Source organism: Rana temporaria, chromosome 4 (assembly GCF_905171775.1).
Source record: "Rana temporaria chromosome 4, aRanTem1.1, whole genome shotgun sequence".
Taxonomy (NCBI): domain Eukaryota; kingdom Metazoa; phylum Chordata; class Amphibia; order Anura; family Ranidae; genus Rana; species Rana temporaria.
Genome location: NC_053492.1, coordinates 391,068,502 through 391,091,452, shown reverse-complemented (window position 1 = coordinate 391,091,452; position 22,951 = coordinate 391,068,502). Strand labels below are relative to the sequence as shown.

Sequence of the window (22,951 nt, the reverse complement as noted above, 5' to 3'; positions counted from 1 at the left end):
ATAGTTGGACTGTTTCTAAAGAGTCAACACATTTCGGGGATCTGTGTCACCTTCGATCCCAGATGAGTATTACATAATGAGCTACTATGCTATGCATAGCACCTCATTATGCCTGTGTCTTGCAGGTGTTATTTTTTTTTTTAAAGTGGGTTTACACCCACTTTAAGGCCGGCCAAACACTGTTTAAATCTCGGACGGTTCAGCAGGAACCGGCCGAGATTCGAATCGTTAATGGGCAGGCTGAATGTACCAAGTTGATCGATCAATCAACTTGGGTAAACCAGCCTTCTGGATTCTCTTGCGACTATTGCTAGCTGCTGCTATAGCCGCTAGCAATAATCACTGTCTTCTCCCGGCAGGGACGGCATGCCCCAACCTTAACCGCCAGGAGAAGACAATGGCCCGGCAGGAGGCATTCCAACATCAACACGGTCTGTGTTGATGGGGAAATCGAGCGAATTACAACCCGTGGTTGTAAGAAAGAAATTCGCTCAGTGAATGGCCAAAACTAACTCCACTAGAAGCCTACACCTGGCAGCAGGTTTTTGGCCAAAAAAAGTCGGATGTTTGTAAACGTGTGGACCACGTTTACATGCATTTTCCAGCATTAATTAACGCTCAAGCGCTACATGCGTGTAGCGTTTAGCTCCAGGACGCACTCACAGCGGATTTTTTTTTTCCTGCCACTAAACTCTTCTGCCTGTAAACGCAGCTAGAAGCCTGTGCGTGGATGGACATGTAGGATAACCTGCAGGGGAGTTTCAAGGCAATAATATAAAAAAAAAAAAAAAAAACACCTGACACCCCTCGAAGTAGCTTCAAAAGCACCCAGTGTGCTTGTGGCCTTATTGTGTCCCAGGGACAAAATGTAAAAGGCATTCAAATAGCAAAAAAAAAAAACACAAAAGCATTTTATTTTAGAATTGGGTATTCATTTTCTTTTTTAGGTTAAGAATTAAGGTTAGAGTTAAGCCTCATACACACGATTGGACTTCCATCGGACAAATCTGTGGATTTTTGTCTGAAGGGCGTTGTCCGTGAACTTGGTATGCATACACACGGCAGAACATTTTCAGCCAACAAACACAAACGTAGTGATGTACTAGACGTACTATGTGGTTTTTCAGCTCCTTAGCGCCACCCTTTGGGCAACTTCTGCTAATGTTGTCTGATGGTTAGCATTGGTTCGGAGCATGTGTGTTTGTACTTTGGATTTTAGTCCGACAGATTTGTGTACACACGATCGGATGATTCGACGCAACACATTTATTGTCAAACAATTTGAGAGCATGCACAGCCGACATTTGTTTCTCGGAAATTCCGACAATTGTCCGATGGAGTATACAGACTGTCGGATTATCCGACAAAACATGTCCGTCGGACAATTGCTGTCGGAATATCCGAACGTGCGTACGGACCTTGAGAATAATGGTTCAAGTTCTCCGATTTCACAAGCCTGCATTAATACTGTATTTGCTGGTGTATAAGACTACCTTTTACACTGACAAAAAAAATGGCCAAAAAGCAGGGGTCATCTTATACGCTGGGTCAGCTGCTCGGATGCCTGCTGGATGTGTGGTAATACTGTATGTAGCTTCGGCTACATACAGTATATACCGCTTAGCCAATCCCAGTGAGCGATGTATTCAAATGAATATTAGTAACAATCCCTGACAATCCGAGCAGGCTACATACAGTAGGCTGCTCGGATTGGCTTTGAGAGTCAGAGAGGCGCGGGCTAATGATGTTACAGCCTCTGCCAATCCAAGCAGGCTTTGTATTCATCAATAGAATACATCACTCGCCATGATTGGCTCCAGCAAGAAGGAAGAGGAATATGGCTCCAGAAGGAAGAAATATGAAGCTTCAGAAGCCTCGGAAGGGGGATCGTCTTATACGGTGAGTACAGGCAAAAACGTGTAAAAAAAATGCAAGATTAGGGGGTCGTCTTATATGCCCGGTCGCCTTATACACCGGCAAATACGGTATATTCCTAGCACATCACATTATACAGCAAAGCTTAATCTCTTCACATTTAATTACTAAAAGGCAGTCCATGCGCTCGTCAATTGATTTTTTCTGGGTTGAGATTATCAATTTACGGCAAGCAGGAGGCAGCCCTCAACCTAAATGATCATCCTGCAACTCTGTATTATCTTATAAAGGAAAGAGATTGTAGTAGGAGCCGATTGGTGTCAAATATTTGTACACAGCCAAAGCACAGGCACCACAATTTACATGACTGGGACATCTCTGGGACAGCACTGCAGTCCCAGCTTGGAAAATTGCCTAAACAAAGATTGTGGTGTCCTGATGAAAAGTAGATAAAGGTCTCAAGGTGAGCGAACACTGGAACAATTACTTGTATTTTATGTGAAGTCATAGATAAGGTCCCTATGCAGGTTTATCAAGCATGGAAATTACCAGTGACTATGCAATGTGTGTTCAGGTATTTGTATGGTTCGGTGGAGGTTTAAAGAAGGAAAAACGTATGGACGGGTGGAATGCACATACATTCAAAGACATTTTTTAAAATGGAATTTCTCTTGTAATTTACCGGGTAATTCCTTAAAGCGGATGTTTATTCTGCTTATATTTTGGCTTCTTTGCTTCCTCATTTCTGCCCTAGTTGACAACATTTTTAACAAAAACCTTTCATTATGGATTACAAACCTTAATTTGGAACCAGTTGATTTAAATCACTGGATCTCTTTATTTCTCTATGCCAGGGATATGCAATTAGCGGACCTCCAGCTGTTGCAGAACTACAATTCCCATGAGGCATAGCAAGTCTCTGACAGCCACAAGCATGACACCCAGAGGCAGAGGCATGATGGGACTTGTAGTTTTGTAACAGCTGGAGGTCCGCTAATTGCATATTCCTGCTCTATGCAATACAGATAGACTATGGCCAGTGGGAGGAGCCAGGAAGGTGCTGTACCTAGTTTCCTGAAAACCTTAGCCTCAGCACTCTTTTGAAAAGTCAGTTTTTATATATTTTTGGGGGGATATTTATTATGGCAAGAAAGTAAAAAATATAGATTTTTTTTCAAAATTGTCGCTCTATTTTTGTTTATAACGCAAAATACCACCAAAAGAAAGCTCTATTTGTGGGGAAAATGTATCAATTTTGTTTGGGAGCCGCGTTGCACGATCGCACAATTGTCAGTTAAAGCGACGCAGTGCCGAATCGCAAAAAGGGGCCCAGTCATTTGGCAGCAAAATGGTCCGGGGCTGAAGTAGCTTTGTGTGTTAAATGTGCAACTCAGTGTCTGCTTTCCCATTGACAATGAACGGCACCACAAGTGCGATGTGCGTTTTGTAAACACGTACAAAATTGTGTGAAAAGACCATACTCTGTAAACATGGAACATGAGCTACCGTCTGCCGACAACGAAACGGCATGTATATGACATGTATGTATATGACAAGTATGGCAATCTGAAATGTGCACTCTGTTGACTTCTTCTCAGGGTAAAACAAATCCTGCATACACATCTGACCTCTGGCTGTTTGACGAGGTCTCCTCTCCGCTTTCATTTGCCTGGGGGGCTGCCAGGGCGGTGTACTGTACAAATCAATCTGTGTTGACTCCTTTGTATTGCTGCTTAGAGAAACTGCACAGAAATTTTTTTCTGTCTAGTGCATGATTACTAGCACTATGAATTATGGGAAGGCGGAAAGGAAGAAGCATCCAAAGCAAGACTTCGGTGATCATTACACTCACAGCCACTTTATTAGGTACACCTGTTCAATCTCCTGGTAACACAAATTGCTATTCAGCCAATCACATGGGCAGTTGGACGAAACAGTGCATCTGCAAAGTATTCACAGCGCTTTACTTTTTCCACATTTTGTTTTGTTACAGCCTTATTCCAAAATGGATTCAATTCAATATTTTACAAACAATACCCCACAATGACAACGTGAAAGAAGTTTGTTTGAAATGTTTGCAAATTTATTAAAAATAAAAAAAATCACTTGTACATAAGTATTCACAGCCTTTGCCATGACACTCAAAATTGAGCTCAGGAGCTTCATATTTCCGCTGATAATCCTTGAGATATTTATACAACTTGATTGGAGTCCATGTGCGGTAAATTCAGTTAATTGGACATAATTTGGAAAGCCACACACCTGTCTATATAAGGTCCCACAGTGCATGTCAGAGCACAAACCAAGCCCATAAAGTCCAACGAAATGTTTCGAGGCACAGATCTGGGGAAGGGTACAGAAAAATGTCTGCAGTTTTGGAACCACTAGGACTCTTCATAGAACAGGCTGCCTGGCCAAACTCAGCAGTCAGGGGAGAAGGGCCTTAGACCAGGAGATGACCAAGAACCCGATGGTCACTCTGACAGAACTCCATAGTTTCTCTTTGCAGAGAGGAGAACCTTCCAAAAGAATAACCATCTCTGCAGCACTCCACCAATCAGGCCTATATGGTCGAGTGGCCAGACGGAAGCCACTCCTCAGTAAAAGCTCAAGGAGAGAGGCGCCTCTGGGTGTAGAAGTTTTAAACAATTTTAATAGAGTAGTAATCATAGGCCACTCACATTAAAGTAGTAAGGGTTAGGCATAAAACAATTCCCAAACGAGGGGAGGAAGGTCATCAGGTCCATCAGTAGATTTGTGGTCCTGCTGGGGCGATGTGCTGCTGAAGATCCACTCACACCGCTGACAGATGAAAACAAAGCCGGCTGCGATGGAGAAAGAACCTCAGAGCGAGGCTTGGAGCGCGGTTGGTGTGGCATGCGAGGGGTACTGACGTCACTGGAAATGCGACGCGTTTTGTGAGGTACAGGCTGCGTATAACGTGGCAGCCGCACTCCTTCGTCAAGCTACCTTAGCATTTCCAGTGACGTCAGTACCCCTCGCCTGCCACACCAACCGCGCTCCAAGCCTCGCTCTAAGGTTCTGAGGTTCTTTCTCCATCGCAGCCGGCTTCGTTTCCATCTGTCAGTGGTGTGAGTGGATCTTCAGCAGCACCGCGCCCCAGCAGGACCAGGAATCTGACGGACCTGATGACCTCCCTCCCCTCGTTTGGGAATTGTTTTATGCCTAACCCTTACTACTTAAATGTGAGTGGCCTATGATTACTACTCTATTAAAATTGTTTAAAACTTGTACACCCAGAGGCGCCTGTGCCTCTCTCCTTGTGCATTTTCCTATAGAACTGGAACATGGTCTCTGTTCCCCTCTGATGGCAGCCCTGAGAGTGTACCCTTAACCCCTACTATACCATCTTCCTCCTGCCCCTGGACTTCCTATACCAATTGAACTTGGACTCTCCCTTAATTTACTTACTGATTGTACATATCATGTACACAAAGTTAATTTAATACTGATTGGATACTTGTTGCTCTGGTAACTAGCGCATTTTACTTGTGTACTCCTCAGTACAAGGCACGTGACAGTTTTTTGGAGTTTGCCCAAAGGAATCTCAGACCACGAGAAACAAAATTCTCTGGTCTGATGAAACAAAGATTGAAATCTTTGGCCTGAATGGCAAGCGTCATGTCTGGAGGAAACCAGGCACCTCTCGTCATCTGGCCAATACCAAACTGTGGTGAAGGTTCATCTTCCAACAGGACAACGACCCTGCGCACAGCCAAGCTAACAAAGGAGTGGCTACAGGACAACTCTGAATGTCCTTAAGTGGCCCAGCCAGAGCCCAGACTTGAACCCAATTGAACATCTCTGGAGAGATCTGAAAATGGCTGTGCACCGACACTCCCCATCCAACCTGATGGAGCTTGAGAGGTCCTGCAAAGAAGAACGGGAGAAACTGCCCAAAAATAGGTGTGCCAAGCTTGTAGCATCATACTCAAAAAGACTTGCGGCTGTAATTGGTGCCAAAGGTGCTTCAACAAAGTATTGAGCAAAGGCTGTGAATGCTTATGTACATGTACATCTTTTTCGTTTTTTAACTTGGATAAATTTGCAAATATTTCAAACAAACTTCTTGCACGTGGTCATTATTTGTAGAATTTTGAGGGCAATAAGGAATTGATTCCATTTTGGAATAAGACTGTAACATAACAAAAAGTGAAGCAATGTGAATACTTTCCGGATGCACTGTAACATTTCAATATGGACCAAAATCTGAGGAATTTTTCCAAACACCCTGTTGAATCTATGCCAAGAGGAATGAAGGCAGTTCTGAAAGCAATAGCGGGTTAAACCCAGTATCAGCAAGGTGTACCTGATAAAGTGGCCAGCGAGTGTATATGCTTCTGGGTTCACAGACCTCTGGAGTACTTCTTCAGTTTTAAAAGCAAGTTTGTGCAGTCGTAGCTCCTGCCTGGGAGAACTAGGTGCTTTCTTTGTATTACTGCACATTTTCGGACATTATTGAACCAGAAAAGCAAGTTTGTGAATCTTCAGGTCATTTGCTCTTAGTAACTAAAGAAAACCATAAAAGAAAAAAAAAAAAAAAAAATTATATATATATATATATATATATATATATATATATATATATATATATATATATATATATATATATATATATATATATATATATATATATATATATATATATATATATATATATATATATACCCATTCAATTTTGAATAGTAACCTAAGTGTAAGAAAATATCATCTGTGTTTCTACTGGTTTGCAGTGCCTTGTTTCATCAATGCATGGAGAAAGACAATCAACGCAGTTCATAGTTTCTGATATTTTTATGATACATGATATCAGACGATAGAGTGTCTGATATAGTATGTTGGTTATGTGATGCATAATATCACATAAAAGAGTGATATGTTGGGTATGTGATACGTAATATTATATAATAGAGTTCCCGATGTGATATGTAATATCAGCAATCTCTCACTTTCTGCCTAGGATCATATGTTGTATGATAAAGAATGTCTTTCTTCACAATCCTCTAAATGTCAGAGTCTCAGAGGACTACAAGGACAGGAAGCTCCAGAATAACAATTTACAGAGATGGTGCATATAATGTATGCATCAGCAACTCTCATATGTATTTATACTGTTTAATCATGTACAGTTTTTTTTATCTCATTAAAAAAAAAAAACACAAAAAAAAAAAACGTATTTCCATCAAAGATTACAGTAAAGCGAAGTTATTTTAAGGGAACTGAAAAAGGATACGTTCCTGCCTGTGTCTTTAAATATAGCCGAAAATGGTGCTCATCAACATATTCCGTATTCATGGTATGAACCAATCGTATTCTTGAAGCCAATGGCCGCCGGTGAAGAACACGAAGAGGAGTCTTCTGTACAAGCTTCAACTCCTGAAAAAAAAAAAGCCATTTTATTCAGAGTAAAAGTGCTGCTTTTTGGACCCAAGGATTTACTCCATAGTGTATATTTAAATCTGAACAACATTTTAAGTGATACTAAACAGAAAAGTGTTAAATTGTATGGTACTGTATTTATTTATTTTTAATCCTCCAAGTACCTTGTTCCTGCAGCACCTGTTGTGTGATCACATGATCTTCCCCTGCTCTTTGGAATCTGCAGGGAGAAATATTTGGGAGGGGCTTCTACTACTCTGCTGATGTATGCTCTGTGCAGTATGAATCTGTATCTGGCCAGCCACGATTGGTACTGTGCCAGGCACATGAAAAAAAGAAGAAAAACTGTTTCAGAAGAGCAATTCAAGTGTTACTAAATCCAGGACTCTGGATTCACTATATCTGGTCACAGTGCACAGACCACGCAAATGCAATTATTTTATTAAATATGAACTGCTAAATACCCTTTCTCATCAGCAGTATATAGTAGTCTTGTGACTTCTATCAGCAACTTGTTAAAGCTTGTAGGATGAGTTTTCATTCTTCTTTGACTGTCCTATGAGGCTGCAGGACCCTTGACGCTCTGTCTGGACAGTGCCGATTGGCCCTGTGCTGGTCACACACACCCTCCCAAGGAAACTAAAACTCTCTAGCAATAAAAACCAAACTGAGCATGTTCAGAGTGACTACAGAGGCTCTGTCTCATCAGGAGATGGTTTGGGGACAGTAGAAGTAGTAGAGGGTCATAGAAGACAGGACCAATCAGCCTTTTTATACAATGCAGGATTAACCCCTTAGGTTCCACAGTAAGTATAACAAGCAATCTTTACTGCATATACAGACTGATTTTACTTTTGTGGGTTTAGGAACACTTTAAAAATTAGATTATTAATATCAAATAACTGATTTACAGCTCCCAATAAATCTTTATTGAACATCAAATGTGTATTTTGTGTGCAATAACGTGGTGTAAGCAGAGTCTGATGGCATCTACATCCAAGTTTTTTTTCCTTTAACTTACAGATATTAGCAATTACATTATAGACATTTAATACCGATTTATATTAAAAAAAAAACATTTTTGTGAAAGGAGATGTATAGTTACATAGTTGGTAAAGTTGAATAAAAAACACATCCAGTTCAACCTGTGTGGCTGTGTGTTCATGTCAAAAATATTTTCCTAAATCCCTGTTTATGGTGTTCGTCAAGATGCTAACCGCACCGATTGTGGAAGGGAGTTCCACCATCCTTAATCGCCCGACAGTGAAAAATCCCCTACGCAGTTTAAGGTTAAACCGCTTCTCCTCAAATTTCATTGAGTAGCTTAGTGTCTACTTACAGTCCCCGAGACTAAATCGTTTATTCCCCAAGCTAAAAATCACCATTAAGATATTTTTTTTTTTGCCATCATGTCCCCTCTCAGGCGTCTTTTCTACATGGAGAATAAGTTTAGTGTTTGTAGTCGTTTCTTGTAACTGAGGTCCTCCAGACCCCTTATTAACTTTGATGCCCTTCTCTGTCTAGTTCCAGCATATCCTTCCTGAGGATTGGTGACCAGAACTGGACAGAATACTTCAGATGTGGCTGAACTATAGTTTTATAAAGTGGCAGGATTATACAGTAGTTTTGCCTCTTGCGTAAATCCCCTTTTTTAATGCATGCCAATTGTTGGCTAGCTTTGCTTGCTGCAGCTTGGCATTGCATGCCATTGCTGACTATGTCATCTACTAGAACCCCCCAGATCTTTTTCCATCCTGGATTCCCCCAGAGAGTAACTTGCATTCATATTTTTAGCCCCCCCCAAGTGCATTACTTTACATTTTACACTTTACATCTTCAACCTCATAGGCATTCAGGTGCAGGCTCTGCTGGGATCAGAGAACAAACAAATAAGCCTGGATGGCAGGACTCTGATACAACACCTTTATTGGGTTAAAATCCAGTGTACAGCACAAAAGGGGGGATGCAAGCAGCTTACATGTTTCACACCTGAATCTGGTGCTTAGTCATAGCACTAGATTCAGGTGTGAAACATGCAAGCTGCTTGCATCCCCCCCTTTTGTACTGTATGAATCGACTGCTGCACACTGGATTTTAACCCAATAAAGGTGTTGTATCGGAGTGCTGCCGTCCAGGCTCATTTGTTTGTTCTCCCATTTGCATGTGGTTATCCACATCTTCATTTTATTGAGGTCTTCTTGTAAAGTTTCCACATCCTGCTGTAAAGTTATTGCCCTACTTAGCTTTGTATCGTCAGAAAACACTAAGCTCTTTATACCAACCTGTATATAATTTATGAATGAATTAAACAGAACTGGTCCCAGGACAGAGCCTTGGTATACTACACTTACAACTCTAGACCAGCCTGAGTACACACTATTTATTACCAGCCTTTGGACGCACCCTGGTTACCAATTTTCTATCCAAGAACAAACTATGGTATATGCCCATGCGAATAATGGACATCTCTTTTTGCAGCATGAAAAAGGAAAGGAAATAAGGATTTTTGACTTGCCTGTAAAATCCTTTTCTTGGAGTACAGTACAGGACACAAGTTCCTTTTAATCTTGAGCATGGGTTATATAAACCCACCTTCAGGTGGGGAGACAGGAGCTGGGGTGTACGGTCCGTCCATATTCCCATCACACACGTTCTTGGAATAAGCTCTTAGAGTACTGGGTGCTGTAGCGACTGCCAGCTGGGGTGTCCCGCATTGTACTCCAAGAAAAGGATTTTACAGGTAAGTTGAAATTATTTTATAGCTAAATTACAATTTTTATCATTAACGTTTATTTAAAACGTATTTCTTAAATCTTACACTACAGGGCAAAGGCCACTTTAAATCTTAACTATTAAGCATCCCCAAGCAATAGAAATAATGGATGGGCAAACATCAAAACAGCAAACTATGCCAACAGGCCTAAAAACAAATGAATCTGGTTCTCAGCTCAAAGTGTCTTGAAGCACCTTACGGGAGAAGTCAGTGGAAGCAGAGGCCTAAACATCTGCCTAAAATTCACAAATGCGAGAACAGAAGACCAAGTGATGGCCTTGCAATTTCTAGAAGCCTGGTGCTGAAAAGTCCAAGAGGCACCGACTTAACAAGTTCAGTGAGTCTTACCAGGGAAAGGAAGAGCTGGAGCCCTCAAGCCATAAGCTTTTATAATAACCTGCCTTAACCGCCTAGATATGCCTGCAGGCAGGAGAAACAGAGAATCTAAAGTTCCTATGAACAAAGTTACATAGTTTGTCAGGTTGAAAAAAGACCATCTAGTTCAACCATAAAAATAAATAAAATAAAAAAATATCATACAATCCCATATACTCAATTCTATACCCACAGTTGATCCAGAGGAAGGCGAAAAACCCCAGCAGAGCATGACCCAATTTGCTACAGCAGGGTAAAGAATTCCTTCCTGATCCCCCGAGAGGCAATTGGATTTTTCCTGGATCAACTTTACCTAAAAATGTCAGTACTCAGTTATATTCTGTACATTTAGGAAATAATCCAGGCCTTTCTTAAAGCAATCTACTGAGCTGGCCAGAACCACCTCTGCAGGGAGTCTATTCCACATTTTCACAGCTTACTGTGAAGAAACCTTTCCGTATTTGGAGATAAAATCTCTTTTCCTTTAGACGTAAATAGTGCCCCCTTGTCCTCTGTGTTGACCGTAAAGTAAAACACTCAACACTTATATAGACCACTTATATATTTGTACATATTGAACATATCCCCCCTTATTCTCCTCTTCTCAAGAGTGAATAAATTCAGTTCCTCTAATCTTTCCTCATAGCGGAGTTCCTCCATGCCTCTTATCAGTTTGGTTGCCCTTCTCTTCCCTTTCTCCAGTTCCCCCATATCATTTTTGAGAACTGGTGCCCAAAACGGTACTGCATATTCCAGATGAGGCCTTGCTAATGTTTTGTACAGGGGCAAAATTATATATCTCTCTCTCTGGAGTCCATACCTCTCTTTAAAAAAAGAAAGAAAGGACTTTGCTCGCATTGGTAACCGCAGCTTGGCATTGCATGCCATTATTGAGCTTATGACCCATAAGAACCCCCAGATCCTTCTCCACTATAGATTCCCCCAGTTGTACTCCCCCTAGTATGTATGATGCATGCATATTATTTGCCCCTAAGTGCATAACTTTACATTTATCAACATTAAACTTCATCTGCCACATAGTCACCCAATTAGACAGAGCATTGAGTTTGGCTCCGATAACCTTAGACCATTCAGAATAAGATCAATAAACCACTACTCTCTGAATTCGGTCTTTCTATCTATCCATTTACGAACTGATATTTCCAAACCTGTAGATTTTACCTTAGTATATTCTTAGTATAGTGAGAGATAAATGCACACTGTGCGCAATGCATCTAAACCAGTGGTCTCAAAGTACCGGCCCGCGGGCCATTTGCGGCCCGCGGACCAGTTATAAATGGCCCGCAGGCAGGGTGGAAGTGATAGCTGGCGCCATCTGGTGGTGAGCCGTTGGTATTACAAGTTAAGCATTACAAGTTAAACAGCAATTCTAATGTCATTTTACACTATTTTCACTGCCATATTCTTCCCTCTAATTAGAACCCCCAAACATTATATATATTTTTTATCCTAACACCCTAGAGAATAAAATAGCGATCGTTGCAATACTTTCTGTTACGCCGTATTTGCGCAGCAGTCTTACAAGCGCACTTTTTTGGGAAAAAATTACACTTTTTTTAATTAAAAAATAAGACAACAGTAAAGTTATCCCCATTTTTTTTAATATCATGAAAGATAATGTAACGCCGAGTAAATTCATACCCAACATGTCACGCTTCAAAATTGTGTCCGCTTGTGGAATGCCGACAAACTTTTTTACCCTTTAAAATCTTCATAGGCGACGTTTAAAAAAATCTACAGGTTGCATGTTTTAAGTTACAGAGGAGCTAGAATTATTGCTCTCACTCTACCAATCGCGGCGATACCTCACATGTGTAGTTTGAACACCGTTTACATATGCGTGCGCTGCTCACGTATGTGTTCGCTTCTGCGCGCAAGCTCGTCGGGACGGGGTGCGTTTTCTGGCTCCTAACTTTTTTAGCTGGCTCCTAGATTCCAAGCAAATTTGTCAAACCCTGGCTTACACCAGTGCTGGTGGTAATAATGTGCTCGCTGACACCAGTGCTGGGGGTTAATAATGTGTTCGCTGACACCAGTACTGTTGTTTTTGAAGTTTGAAAGTTTGCATGCGGCCCCCCATGGCATATGAAAACTTGTCTTGTGGCCCTCAGGTAATTTGAGTTTGAGACCCCTGATCTAAACAGTGCACGGAATTCTGTTAGGGGTGCTTCAGAGCAGAACAATGAGAAGGTAGGACAATGTCCTAATGAAGGTGGAGGGAGAGACACACCTTATAAAGAAAAAGAGGCCTGGGGCCTCAAAACCACTTTGTGTTTTTATGAAGAACAAGGAAAGGTTCTTAACAGAATAAGATCACCAGTTCTGAGACCTGCCTCACTGATGTTATAGCCATGAGAAAACGACCTTAGGAGTGGTAAGATAGTAGACCAGTCCAAATGGCAGCAGGTCTGGATGGTCTGGTAGTGTCCATGGAGTATCTCTCAGGAGTCAGAGAAAGTCTGAGTAGAAGTTCTTCTGGGCCACTTTGGTGCCACCAAGATCACTGGAATATGCCTTTTATCTTGTGCCTACAATACAGTTAAGGAAGAATCTGTAGCAGAGGAAAAGCATATATAAAGCGAAACTGATCCCACAGGGTCACAGGTGTGCCTTCAGACCCCTGATCCTGGACACAGTCTGTCAACCTTGTTGTTGAATTGGGATGCCAACAGATCTAAATATGACGTCCCCCAGCAGTGACAGATGTCTCTAAACACCTCAGGGTGAAGAAACCATTCCTAGCACATCCAGTGGCTGATAACTGACACAGTCTGTCAAATTACTTTTACAAGAATGTTGACAAGATTTAAAACGTGCTTTTCAGTCAAAGGCTTAATTGGATCCACTTCTTGAAGGGTCACATGTCTTCTAGTTCTGCCCTGACACTTGATATAAGCCATGGCTGTGGTGTTGTCTCAATGCTAGCCCCTAAAGCTAGTTGAAACAACTCAGCAGGGATGGGCAAATCGCCCTTAGTTTGAGAATATCAATTGGACTTCCTTGACAACCATGTCCATTGAACCTTTTCCATTCCTAGGACACTTCCCTAGCTCAACAGGCAGGCTTGTGTTGTGAGAACTGTAAAGGTCAATAGGAGATATGACTTCCTCAATTCCCGCTCAAGGCTGTTCAGCCACTAGGTCAGCAATATCCTGGTCATTGGGAAGAGGTTTGCCCACTGCCAACTAGAAGGACGATGACTGCAGGAAAAAAATGGAGACATGTAAATACGCATCCTTGATGTCTGTTGATGCCAACACTTCCCCTTGTTGCAGCAATACAATTATAGACCGGGCCAATTCTAATCCAGTACAACTGGACCCACTCAGAACAAGTCTACAACCTTCAGCCTCTGGAGTGTATACACCGCATCGTTCAATATTGAGACTCTTAAACCTATTTATAAATGATAGAGTTTGGGATTAAAATAACAATTTCTGTGTTTGCAGATGACACCAAGTTGTGTAGTGGAAGAACATCCTTCCAGGATGTCTCCAACTTACAAGCAGACCTTAATGCATTGTTTAATCATACAGCTAGGTGGCAAATGAGGTGTAATGTTGATAAATATAAAGGTATTCACTTGAGGGCTAAAAACATGCATGCATTGTACAATTCTAGGAGGAGTACAACTGGGGGACTCAATGGTCAAGAAGGATCTGGGTGTTCTGGTAGATCATAGACTTAATAAGAGAATGCGATGCCAAGCTGCAAATTCTAAAGCAAGCACAGTAGGTGCTGCCAAGGGGTGACTAACCCAGAAGCTGCCAAGCGTTCTTCAATTTTCCATTAAATTTGGAAATACAGAGCAGAAACCTGCTCTCAGGGGAAAAAAATCGTCCACGACCTAATGACACTAGCACAAAACGTAGAACTGCTAGGAGTGGTGGAGGTTGGTTGGGGGGCTATATCAGCTGTCCTAACAACTTTATTTGCTAGTGTCCTCACCTGAAGGTGGCAGCATATATCCCAAAGTCAAGATTTCAAGGAGCCTGTGCCCTGTACTGTACAAATAAGAAAATACAATTTGCTGCCATACCATAAAACTCTCAATAACTTTTCTGTGATACTTTCATAAATGAAGCCCACTCACTGTATATGCAAAATACATTACAGCCTGTGAGACAATTTAATAGAATATGCTTGGTGGAGCCCCTTATACCGAGCAAGGAGTCGTCCATTATCCATTAACATTTTTCCCTCCACTGCAACACTTTATAGTTATCAATGTAGGAAATTTCTGCTGAACATACAGTATATAAATTCAGCCTTTCATAACCACGCTCGTTTTTAAGAAATATATCACACAAATGCATCTTTAAAAAGGAAAAGGATTTTATCTCCTATATCCACTTCATGGGCTAAATTAAGTTTTACCTTATACAGTAGTAACTTTATACATGAGGTCATTCTTTTTTTTTAACTTGCAGGTTTATTATTAAAAACAGAACACCATTAGTTATAAAAGTACATAGTTTATGATAAAATGAAATCAATAACATCCATAAAGATTACCGCATGAAAGACCACAATCTGTAAATATATACAGAAAATATCAGTGAGCCGATATCACAGCACAGCACATGGTATTATTACCAACTGTAGGATATAAATAGGAGGAATAAAAGGAATAAAAGCAACTTTTAAAGTGTTACTAAACCTAAAAACATTTTTTTTCCTTAATGCATTGTTTGCATTAAGGTGAAAAACATTTTCCACTTCTTTTTTTTTTTCACAATCTGTACAGTACCTTACTGTAGGCATCGTTTCCTGTCTGCGCAAGCTGCGGGTATTCTGCGGGTAGTGAGTAACTTCCCGTACCCGCAGTGTGCCCTGGGAGCTTCCGTCATAGCTCCTGTAATTCATTGCGGAGCCTTGCTATGAAATATCGCGTGACTTCGTAAACCGGAAGTGACGCAAAACAAACAAACTAAGGAGGGCGTTTCAAAAGACACCATTAGCAGCAGGTATATTTACATCACAACGGGGCGGTAACTTTACAGAACGCCTCCGTCTGTTGCGATAGCAACGCGGAAGTTAAAGTCCCTGCTCGCCGTTACAACGGAGCATGCGCGGGATCGAGCGGTGAATGCTGGGACATCAGCATTCACCGCAACAAGGAAGTGGCTGCTTGTGGGCTTCTACTGCCCACAAGTAAAATGGAACCAGCGCTACTACTAGACTATAAATTATCATTGCAAACAAGCAAAGCAAAGCAGAGGACTTTCAACAACTAGTGAGCACATTTTAAGTATGCTAGAAACAATTGAATGACCAAAAAAAAAACAATTTGGACGTGGGAGATCCGCTTTAATGCAAAGAAACAAAAAAGGCACAAACCTTAACATTATCTAGGAGGTCAAGATCTTCTTTTTTGATGTTTTTTTCTGTCCATATAAGAGCGCTGTAGCATTTTGTCTTCTCTTCCTCCCCTTCCTTCATATGAGCAACTGCCTCCCTATAACAAAGCACTATTTCATTATTCAATTTTTTATGGAATGGTACGCACTTTATTGGCCCTAAACTCATCACATACTGCATTTGTGTAACTAATTTGTGGTTAGTTCAAAAATAGCCAATTCTGTTTTTAATGTAAACCCTTCTTCCGTCTTTATGGAGCCCTCTGATTTAAATAACCTTTAAAAAAAACCTCCTTTACTCATTTGCACTTTAATACCATGCACAATAACATAACGTTCCTCTCTAGGTCTCAACACAGCTCAGTTTCTTCACCGCTGGGTTGCCAGCATTGTTAAAGGTCTGTCCTCACTGACGAAAAATACAAGTACTGCATGCACCTCAATGTCTATTCAAAATATGTCACAACGCCCAACTGAACACCTCCTTGTGTTTCTTATTTCCTAGTTTTAGGCATAGATGTTAGGGGGCTCAAATCTCAGTTTTCAGGAAAGGAAGTCAAATCCAGGTGCCTTGGTTAGGTTTTAAAAATACATGTGATTATTTATTTAGGAATCCAATGCTGCATTACTGTGTGTCTTTTATATCTGCCTGAAGATCTGCTTTAAACTCCAAACATACCAGGATCATGCGCTTCTTGGCTCAATACATCAAGTCATGCAAACTTACACAGAAATAACATATTTGCTTCAAGTCCATACTTTTCTGCTAAATAAAACACCGACCTACACTTGGCCATTAAAGTGGTTGTAAACCCTCACATATAACCAGTGAGGTGAACAGCCTCCTCAGATGATACACAGAGATGAAACAAAACCTCCTTCATAAGTTTTACTTGTATAGCTGCGGTCTTCAGCTTTCTACACTCTGGAAACTGCAGATCATGTTAGAAATCTTTCTTCTTCTTTCAGCAGCACATAGGAGTGGGTGGGGAGTCTGGACTTACACTGTGCGAGATTGGAGGAAAGGGACAACACCCCTGTACATAGGCAAGTGAACAAAAGGAACATGCAGAGCTGTAGTCTGAATAGACAAGCTCCCTCCTAATCTCCTTCTAAACTCCCTCCCGGACACAAATTTTCAGCTACTTGTTATCTCAAGTCTGAGAACTTGTCAGAAGTCACTCATGCTGATAACTGAGGAATGGAGTACCAGAGAGACGGCACTTAGAGCTTTGGGGACAGATAAGTAAACACTACAGATTGGTCAAATTTCATGAACTGGGGATTACAACCACTTTAATGTCCTGTAAACAGAAAGTTCCAAATTCTGAGCTTTGCTTGCACAAATCAAGATGATTATCACTCCATAGTCAGCGAAAATTAAAGTCTTTTATGCTACTTATTTTTGGAAAAACTTGTACAAAAATCTCTCTGCATGTTGGCACATTCTTTCACTCTTCTGGGTTCATCTGACATTACACACCGACAGGCTAATTGCTCTAGGGTGGATAACTTAATAACTGGAGGTGGAGGCAGATAAGCGGAGCATCCACTCTGCTTTAACACTTCATGGGTATGTTAAATACTGGCAAACCACCACAAAAAGTGTGTCAATATTTTAGCCAAAACCACATACTGACGTAATTCTGCAGGGACTAATCAAGAAATGTAACCATTTCTGTCTACTGACACAAATATAAATTGCTGCTGAATGAAGAATGCCTTTGTAATCAATGAAATCAAAACAAATGCAGTAAGAGTCGGTTCACACTGGGGCGACTTGGGATCCGACTTGAGGCGACTTGGGATCCGACTTGAGGTCGCCTCAAGTAGTCCCAAGTCGCGCTGTAGAGAAAAACAATGGAAGTGAATGGGAGCGGTGTTAATGCACACTACTCAAGTCGCTCTGACTTCAGAAGAGGTTCCTGTACTACTTCAATCCGACTTGTAGGCGATTTGAACCCATTGATTTCAATGGAAGTCGCCTCCAAGTCTGATCACTGTCTTAACTGAAGCGACTTTCCAGGAAGATAACATACATTTCTCAGGCAAACCTCTCCCTCCCCCTCCCTCCCCTAGAGTTGATTGTTGTTTGATTGGCCACTGGAAAGTCTCCTGTCCTGGAGACGACTTCAAGTTGTGTTGTAAATCGCCCCAGATCGCCCTGTGGTTCATGCTCAAGTCGTGTCAAAGTCACCTCTGAAAGTCGCGCTGGAAGTCGTGTCGCCCTAGTGTGAACCGACTCTCAAAGACTCTCACCTGGTGACTATCTGCAAGTCTCGGACTTTGATTTTGTCGGAATTATTTATTTTCTGCAGAGTAATAAAAATGGAAATGTTTACCATTAAACACAACACACCCTTTACAATGAAATAGTGATTATTAGAGATTAGCAGCAACCTGCAAGGAAGATAATAAAAATTTCAGACAATACAGAAAAGAATAAAAAAAAAAAAAAAATTCAAAGCAGACTAAAAAAAAATAATAATTGCATACATAGAACAAGAACCAGGATAGAAATAAAATTAGAAATAAAGGCAACACAGGAAATAGCTAAAGTACCAAGTGTATAAAATGACATTGAATACACATGGTTACAGTTGCTACAAAGCATAGGTGACCTGTAGAATAAAAGCATAATGGGAATCATGTAACTTTAACAATTCATTGGTTAGTTACAGTATTTTCAAGACATTCATAAAAAAAACACCCTTCACAAATCAAACGGAAAAACTGATATAAAATGTTTTAGAAGGATTAGTTGGTTACAATACAAACAAAAAGTAAGATAAATAAATGGTGATTCTGCGCAACATATCACACTAATGGAATAGTGATATCACATAAACAAGATAAATGTAAGAGCTGACAAATAATCAGCATATAGTATTAAATGCAAAGAGAATAGTGAGTCCAAATATAAATATATATATACTCAAATAGTGAATAGTGAGTCCAAAATATATAATACTCATAAGGCGAATGTGCAAAAATATATAAAGAATATTGTGCAAAAAAAAAAAAAAAACAAAAAAAAAAAAAAAAAACACGGAATGGAAGTTCAATCCCAATAGTAAACACAAAACAGCTGTCAGGGCAGATATTCTGAATGCACTGGATGAAGGTGAGCACCAGCTCTATGGTGTGAGTGCACGGCCGTGCGATAGAAGATAAACCAGATCCCTGGCTGAGCTCCCGGGACTCTTACCTCTCAGCCCTCCTAAATGGGCATTGATGTACAGGTCACTCGCAGCCTTCTATGGGTGGTCCCTGATGTTTCCTCTCTTGATCTGATGGATCCTTCCTTAATTGGGACAGATGCTCCTCGAAACCAGATGGATGATGTGGGTTATAAGAGAGAGAGAGAGGGGACTCCCATAGTGAGGTAACGTTTGGTGCAGGTTTCCCCAGACGAAGACACGTGGTGTCGTAACGCGTAGGAATTGGAGGACGTACACCCGGAGTGACGTAAGCTGGCGATTCAAACGCCGCTTGTTTGTTTCCTCGTTGCACTTTTATTTTTCTTTTAATGTAAGTGCAGGTTTTTCCTCAATAAACATATTTTACCTGCACCAAACGTTACCTCACTATGGGAGTCCCCTCTCTCTCTCTCTTATAACCCACATCATCCATCTGGTTTCGAGGAGCATCTGTCCCAATTAAGGAAGGATCCATCAGATCAAGAGAGGAAACATCAGGGACCACCCATAGAAGGCTGCGAGTGACCTGTACATCAATGCCCATTTAGGAGGGCTGAGAGGTAAGAGTCCCGGGAGCTCAGCCAGGGATCTGGTTTATCTTCTATCGCACGGCCGTGCACTCACACCATAGAGCTGGTGCTCACCTTCATCCAGTGCATTCAGAATATCTGCCCTGACAGCTGATTTGTGTTTACTATTGGGATTGAACTTCCATTCCGTTTTTTTTTTTTTTTGTTGTTTTTTTTTGCACAATATTCTTTATATATTTTTGCACATTCGCCTTATGAGTATTATATATTTTGGACTCACTATTCACTATTTGAGTATATATATATTTATATTTGGACTCACTATTCTCTTTGCATTTAATACTATATGCTGATTATTTGTCAGCTCTTACATTTATCTTGTTTATGTGATATCACTATTCCATTAGTGTGATATGTTGCGCAGAATCACCATTTATTTATATTCCTGTTTTATGTCATGTAAACATAATTAGGTTTTGCTGCACTATATATTCTTGGTGGATTCACTCATTTAGGATCCATTTTAGCGCAAAAGCACTTTTCACTTTAAAAAGTAAGATAACATCAAAAAGTTTATTAATCAAGCACCGGACAAAATTCTCTGAAATGGATCTCAATTGACGTATTTTTTTTTTTTTTTAGATTTGTTTCCCCTTTTATTGGTTAAAATTAGATGGACTTGAGTCTTTTTTTTCCCCAACCAGAATAACTATAAAACTATGTAACATTCTAACACAAAAATGCACAAATTACTGGCCCACTAATTCAATGTAATTGTTCAATATAAAATAAATATCAGTAAGATATTGAATGGTTGTCATGTCATTCTCACTTCCTGTTCTTCCTCAGTAAGCTTACCCCCATCATCCGAGCCGTTCTGGCTGGGGGTTAGTCAGCGTGCTCGCCCCCTCCCTTGGCACTACATCCCTGCGGGGAGACGCTGTGAACATATAATACTTTGGCTAAGCGCATCAAACCCGCAGTAAAGCTGCAGGTACACTCATGGTGTGGGTAAACCGCAGCACATCCGTGTGGAAGCAGCCCTATACTATTATCAGGGCTCAAAATTTCAAGTCCTGAGCTACTAGCCAGGCCTCAAGAGTTACTCGCCACCAGTTGCCCCACCTAATTCATACACTGCCCTGCGCCTAATTGCACCCGTATACACGCCCTCGTAGATTATCTCATGGAATGACAAAGTTTTATGCAGAATCAAGTTACAAAATTAAATATTACCAACAACAACTTTAACAAAATGGGACAGGGCACTGGGGGCAGACCAGAGGGACAGGGCACTGGGGGCAGACCAGAGGGACAGGGCACTGGGGGCAGACCAGAGGGACAGGGCACTAGAACTGTGTCTCTTCCCCATTCTCTTGCTGTCTCCTCTGCAACTCCCATCCATCCTCTCTCTCTCTCCCATTCATCTCATCATCAGGAGCCTGTGTGTGTGGCTCCACGCTTGCATGTCCCCACTTCCCCCTTTTATTCAGGCTGGCAGAGAGGAGAGGAGCTGCAGCACAGTGGGAGGGAGTACAATCCAGCGCTGAGATCCACACAACTGCACAGCCATTGACACCATAGCACAGCGCACACTGACAGCGCACAGCACACAACAGTCTGTTCACAGTGCTCAGGCTACTTACATAGAACACAAGGAGACGAAAACTGCACAAACTAGAAGGCTGCCGCTCTCATGTCAGGGCAACTTTCAGTGAGCGCTGCACCGGAGTGGTAATTTTTGCAATCCTCCACCTCACTCATTACTTTCTTCTCTCCAGCTACATTGGTCGGGGGGGGGGGAGGGGGGCAGGCTCAGAGAGGTCATACTGTTGGGTCCCATGGCTTAATGAGAATTGTAAGGAGAGCACCTGTGTACTGCTCTGCCTGTGCGCGGCTCAACAGACTACTTTTCCCGAGCATGCACCTTTCCTATTCGGCCGCCAATCTCATCGGGACTCTAAGTGTAGGCACAGATTGGAGGAAGATTGGTCATGCAGCCCTGTCATCACTCGCCCCCAGCTTAAATCCACTCGCCAAATGCTAGTAGGCGAGTGGAAATTTTGAGGGCTGCTATTATACCCAGTGTATTGCTTCACGCAGACGCCACTCTGGAGACCGCTAGCCGAGATAAGAGGTGGAGTGCAGTTGGTATCACTCAGCATGAGACAGGAGCTGGCACTATTATAGGAGGCATCGGCTTATGCGGATCTTGCTCCCTACTACAGTTCCATCTTTACAAGTAGTCCCTCTGCATTGCACTCTGCTTAAAGCTCTGGGATGGCAGGTCAGCAAGCGATCTACCAAGATCTACTGGTAGATCGCGATCTAGTGGTTGCTGACCCCCGACCTAGATCAAACCCTGATCTATTTTATCTTTTTTTAATTACACAGATTTCATTTTAATGAGGAGGAAATAAAAAATTGAAGTAAATTTACTAATGCTGGAGCAGACAGGATCCGGAGCAGCTGCACAGAGTAACCAATCAGCTTCTAACTTCATCTTGTTCAGTAAACCTTTGGAAATGTTCTAGCATTTGACAGTTAAATGATGGTGAAGCGGTTTTCTGATGCCGCATACACACGACCGTTTTTCATGTTATGGTAAAAAACGTTTTTCTCAAAGCGATTCCTCTCAAGCCACGCCTTGCATACACACAATCGTGATAAAAAATGCTTGAGCAAAGCGCGGTGACGTACAACATGTACAACGGCACTATAAAGGAGAAGTTCCAATTGAATGGCGCCACCCTTTGGGCTGATTATGCAAATTTCCCTTCTCATAACTTACTTCTGAGAATGCACGTTTTTTTCCCGTCGTTAAAGCCTACACACGACCGTTTTTCACGACACGAAAAACGACGAGTAAAAAATAGAGCAGGTTCTAAATATTTTTTTTTAACAGTAAAAGGTTCTAAATTTTTGATGGCCATTTTTCTCGTCGAGCCTACACACGATCATTTTTAATGACCAATTTAAAAAATTGCATTTTTCTCGTCATGAAAAACAGTCGTGTGTACGCAGCATTAGACCTTTTAAAGGCCAGGGCAGGTACACTTTCCTGTCTGCAACACTGGGATACTGTACTGGAGTGAGGATGAAAGTCGCAATAAAACCAGGAAAACAAAGCTGGTTATTGAATGTTCATGAAAAAAACTTTTTTTTTGCACGGACTGAAAAAAAATTGCTGATAAAACTATTTACTGTTGTGTTGCTATAAATTTCACTTGAGATAACACCAGAAATGGAAAAGTACGAGTATACTGTAAAAGGATCTTCTTACCTCCTGAAGATCCTTCATGTCTTGTTTGTTAAACTGGACTTTATGAGGATTTAAAATTTCAACTGCAAAGGGTCTTCCTAAAAAACAAAACAAAAAGCTAGTAAACACGACATGAGAGTGCGGCTCAGCTGAGG

The 22,951-nt window shown here is 41.3% G+C and overlaps 1 protein-coding gene across 2 annotated transcripts in view; it reads right to left on the bottom strand.

The window, feature by feature from the left end:
• Positions 1-22,951, bottom strand: part of PUS10 (pseudouridine synthase 10) — a 124,407-nt gene that overhangs the window by 18,177 nt on the left and 83,279 nt on the right. For both annotated transcript variants that reach the window (XM_040351140.1, XM_040351142.1), the window contains exons 13-16: positions 22,818-22,894; positions 18,064-18,116; positions 15,785-15,902; positions 7,130-7,272 (exon numbers count right to left, since the gene is read on the bottom strand). In XM_040351140.1, coding sequence (XP_040207074.1) covers positions 7,130-7,272; positions 15,785-15,902; positions 18,064-18,116; positions 22,818-22,894 — 391 coding nt within the window. The remainder of the gene's footprint in view (positions 1-7,129; positions 7,273-15,784; positions 15,903-18,063; positions 18,117-22,817; positions 22,895-22,951) is intronic.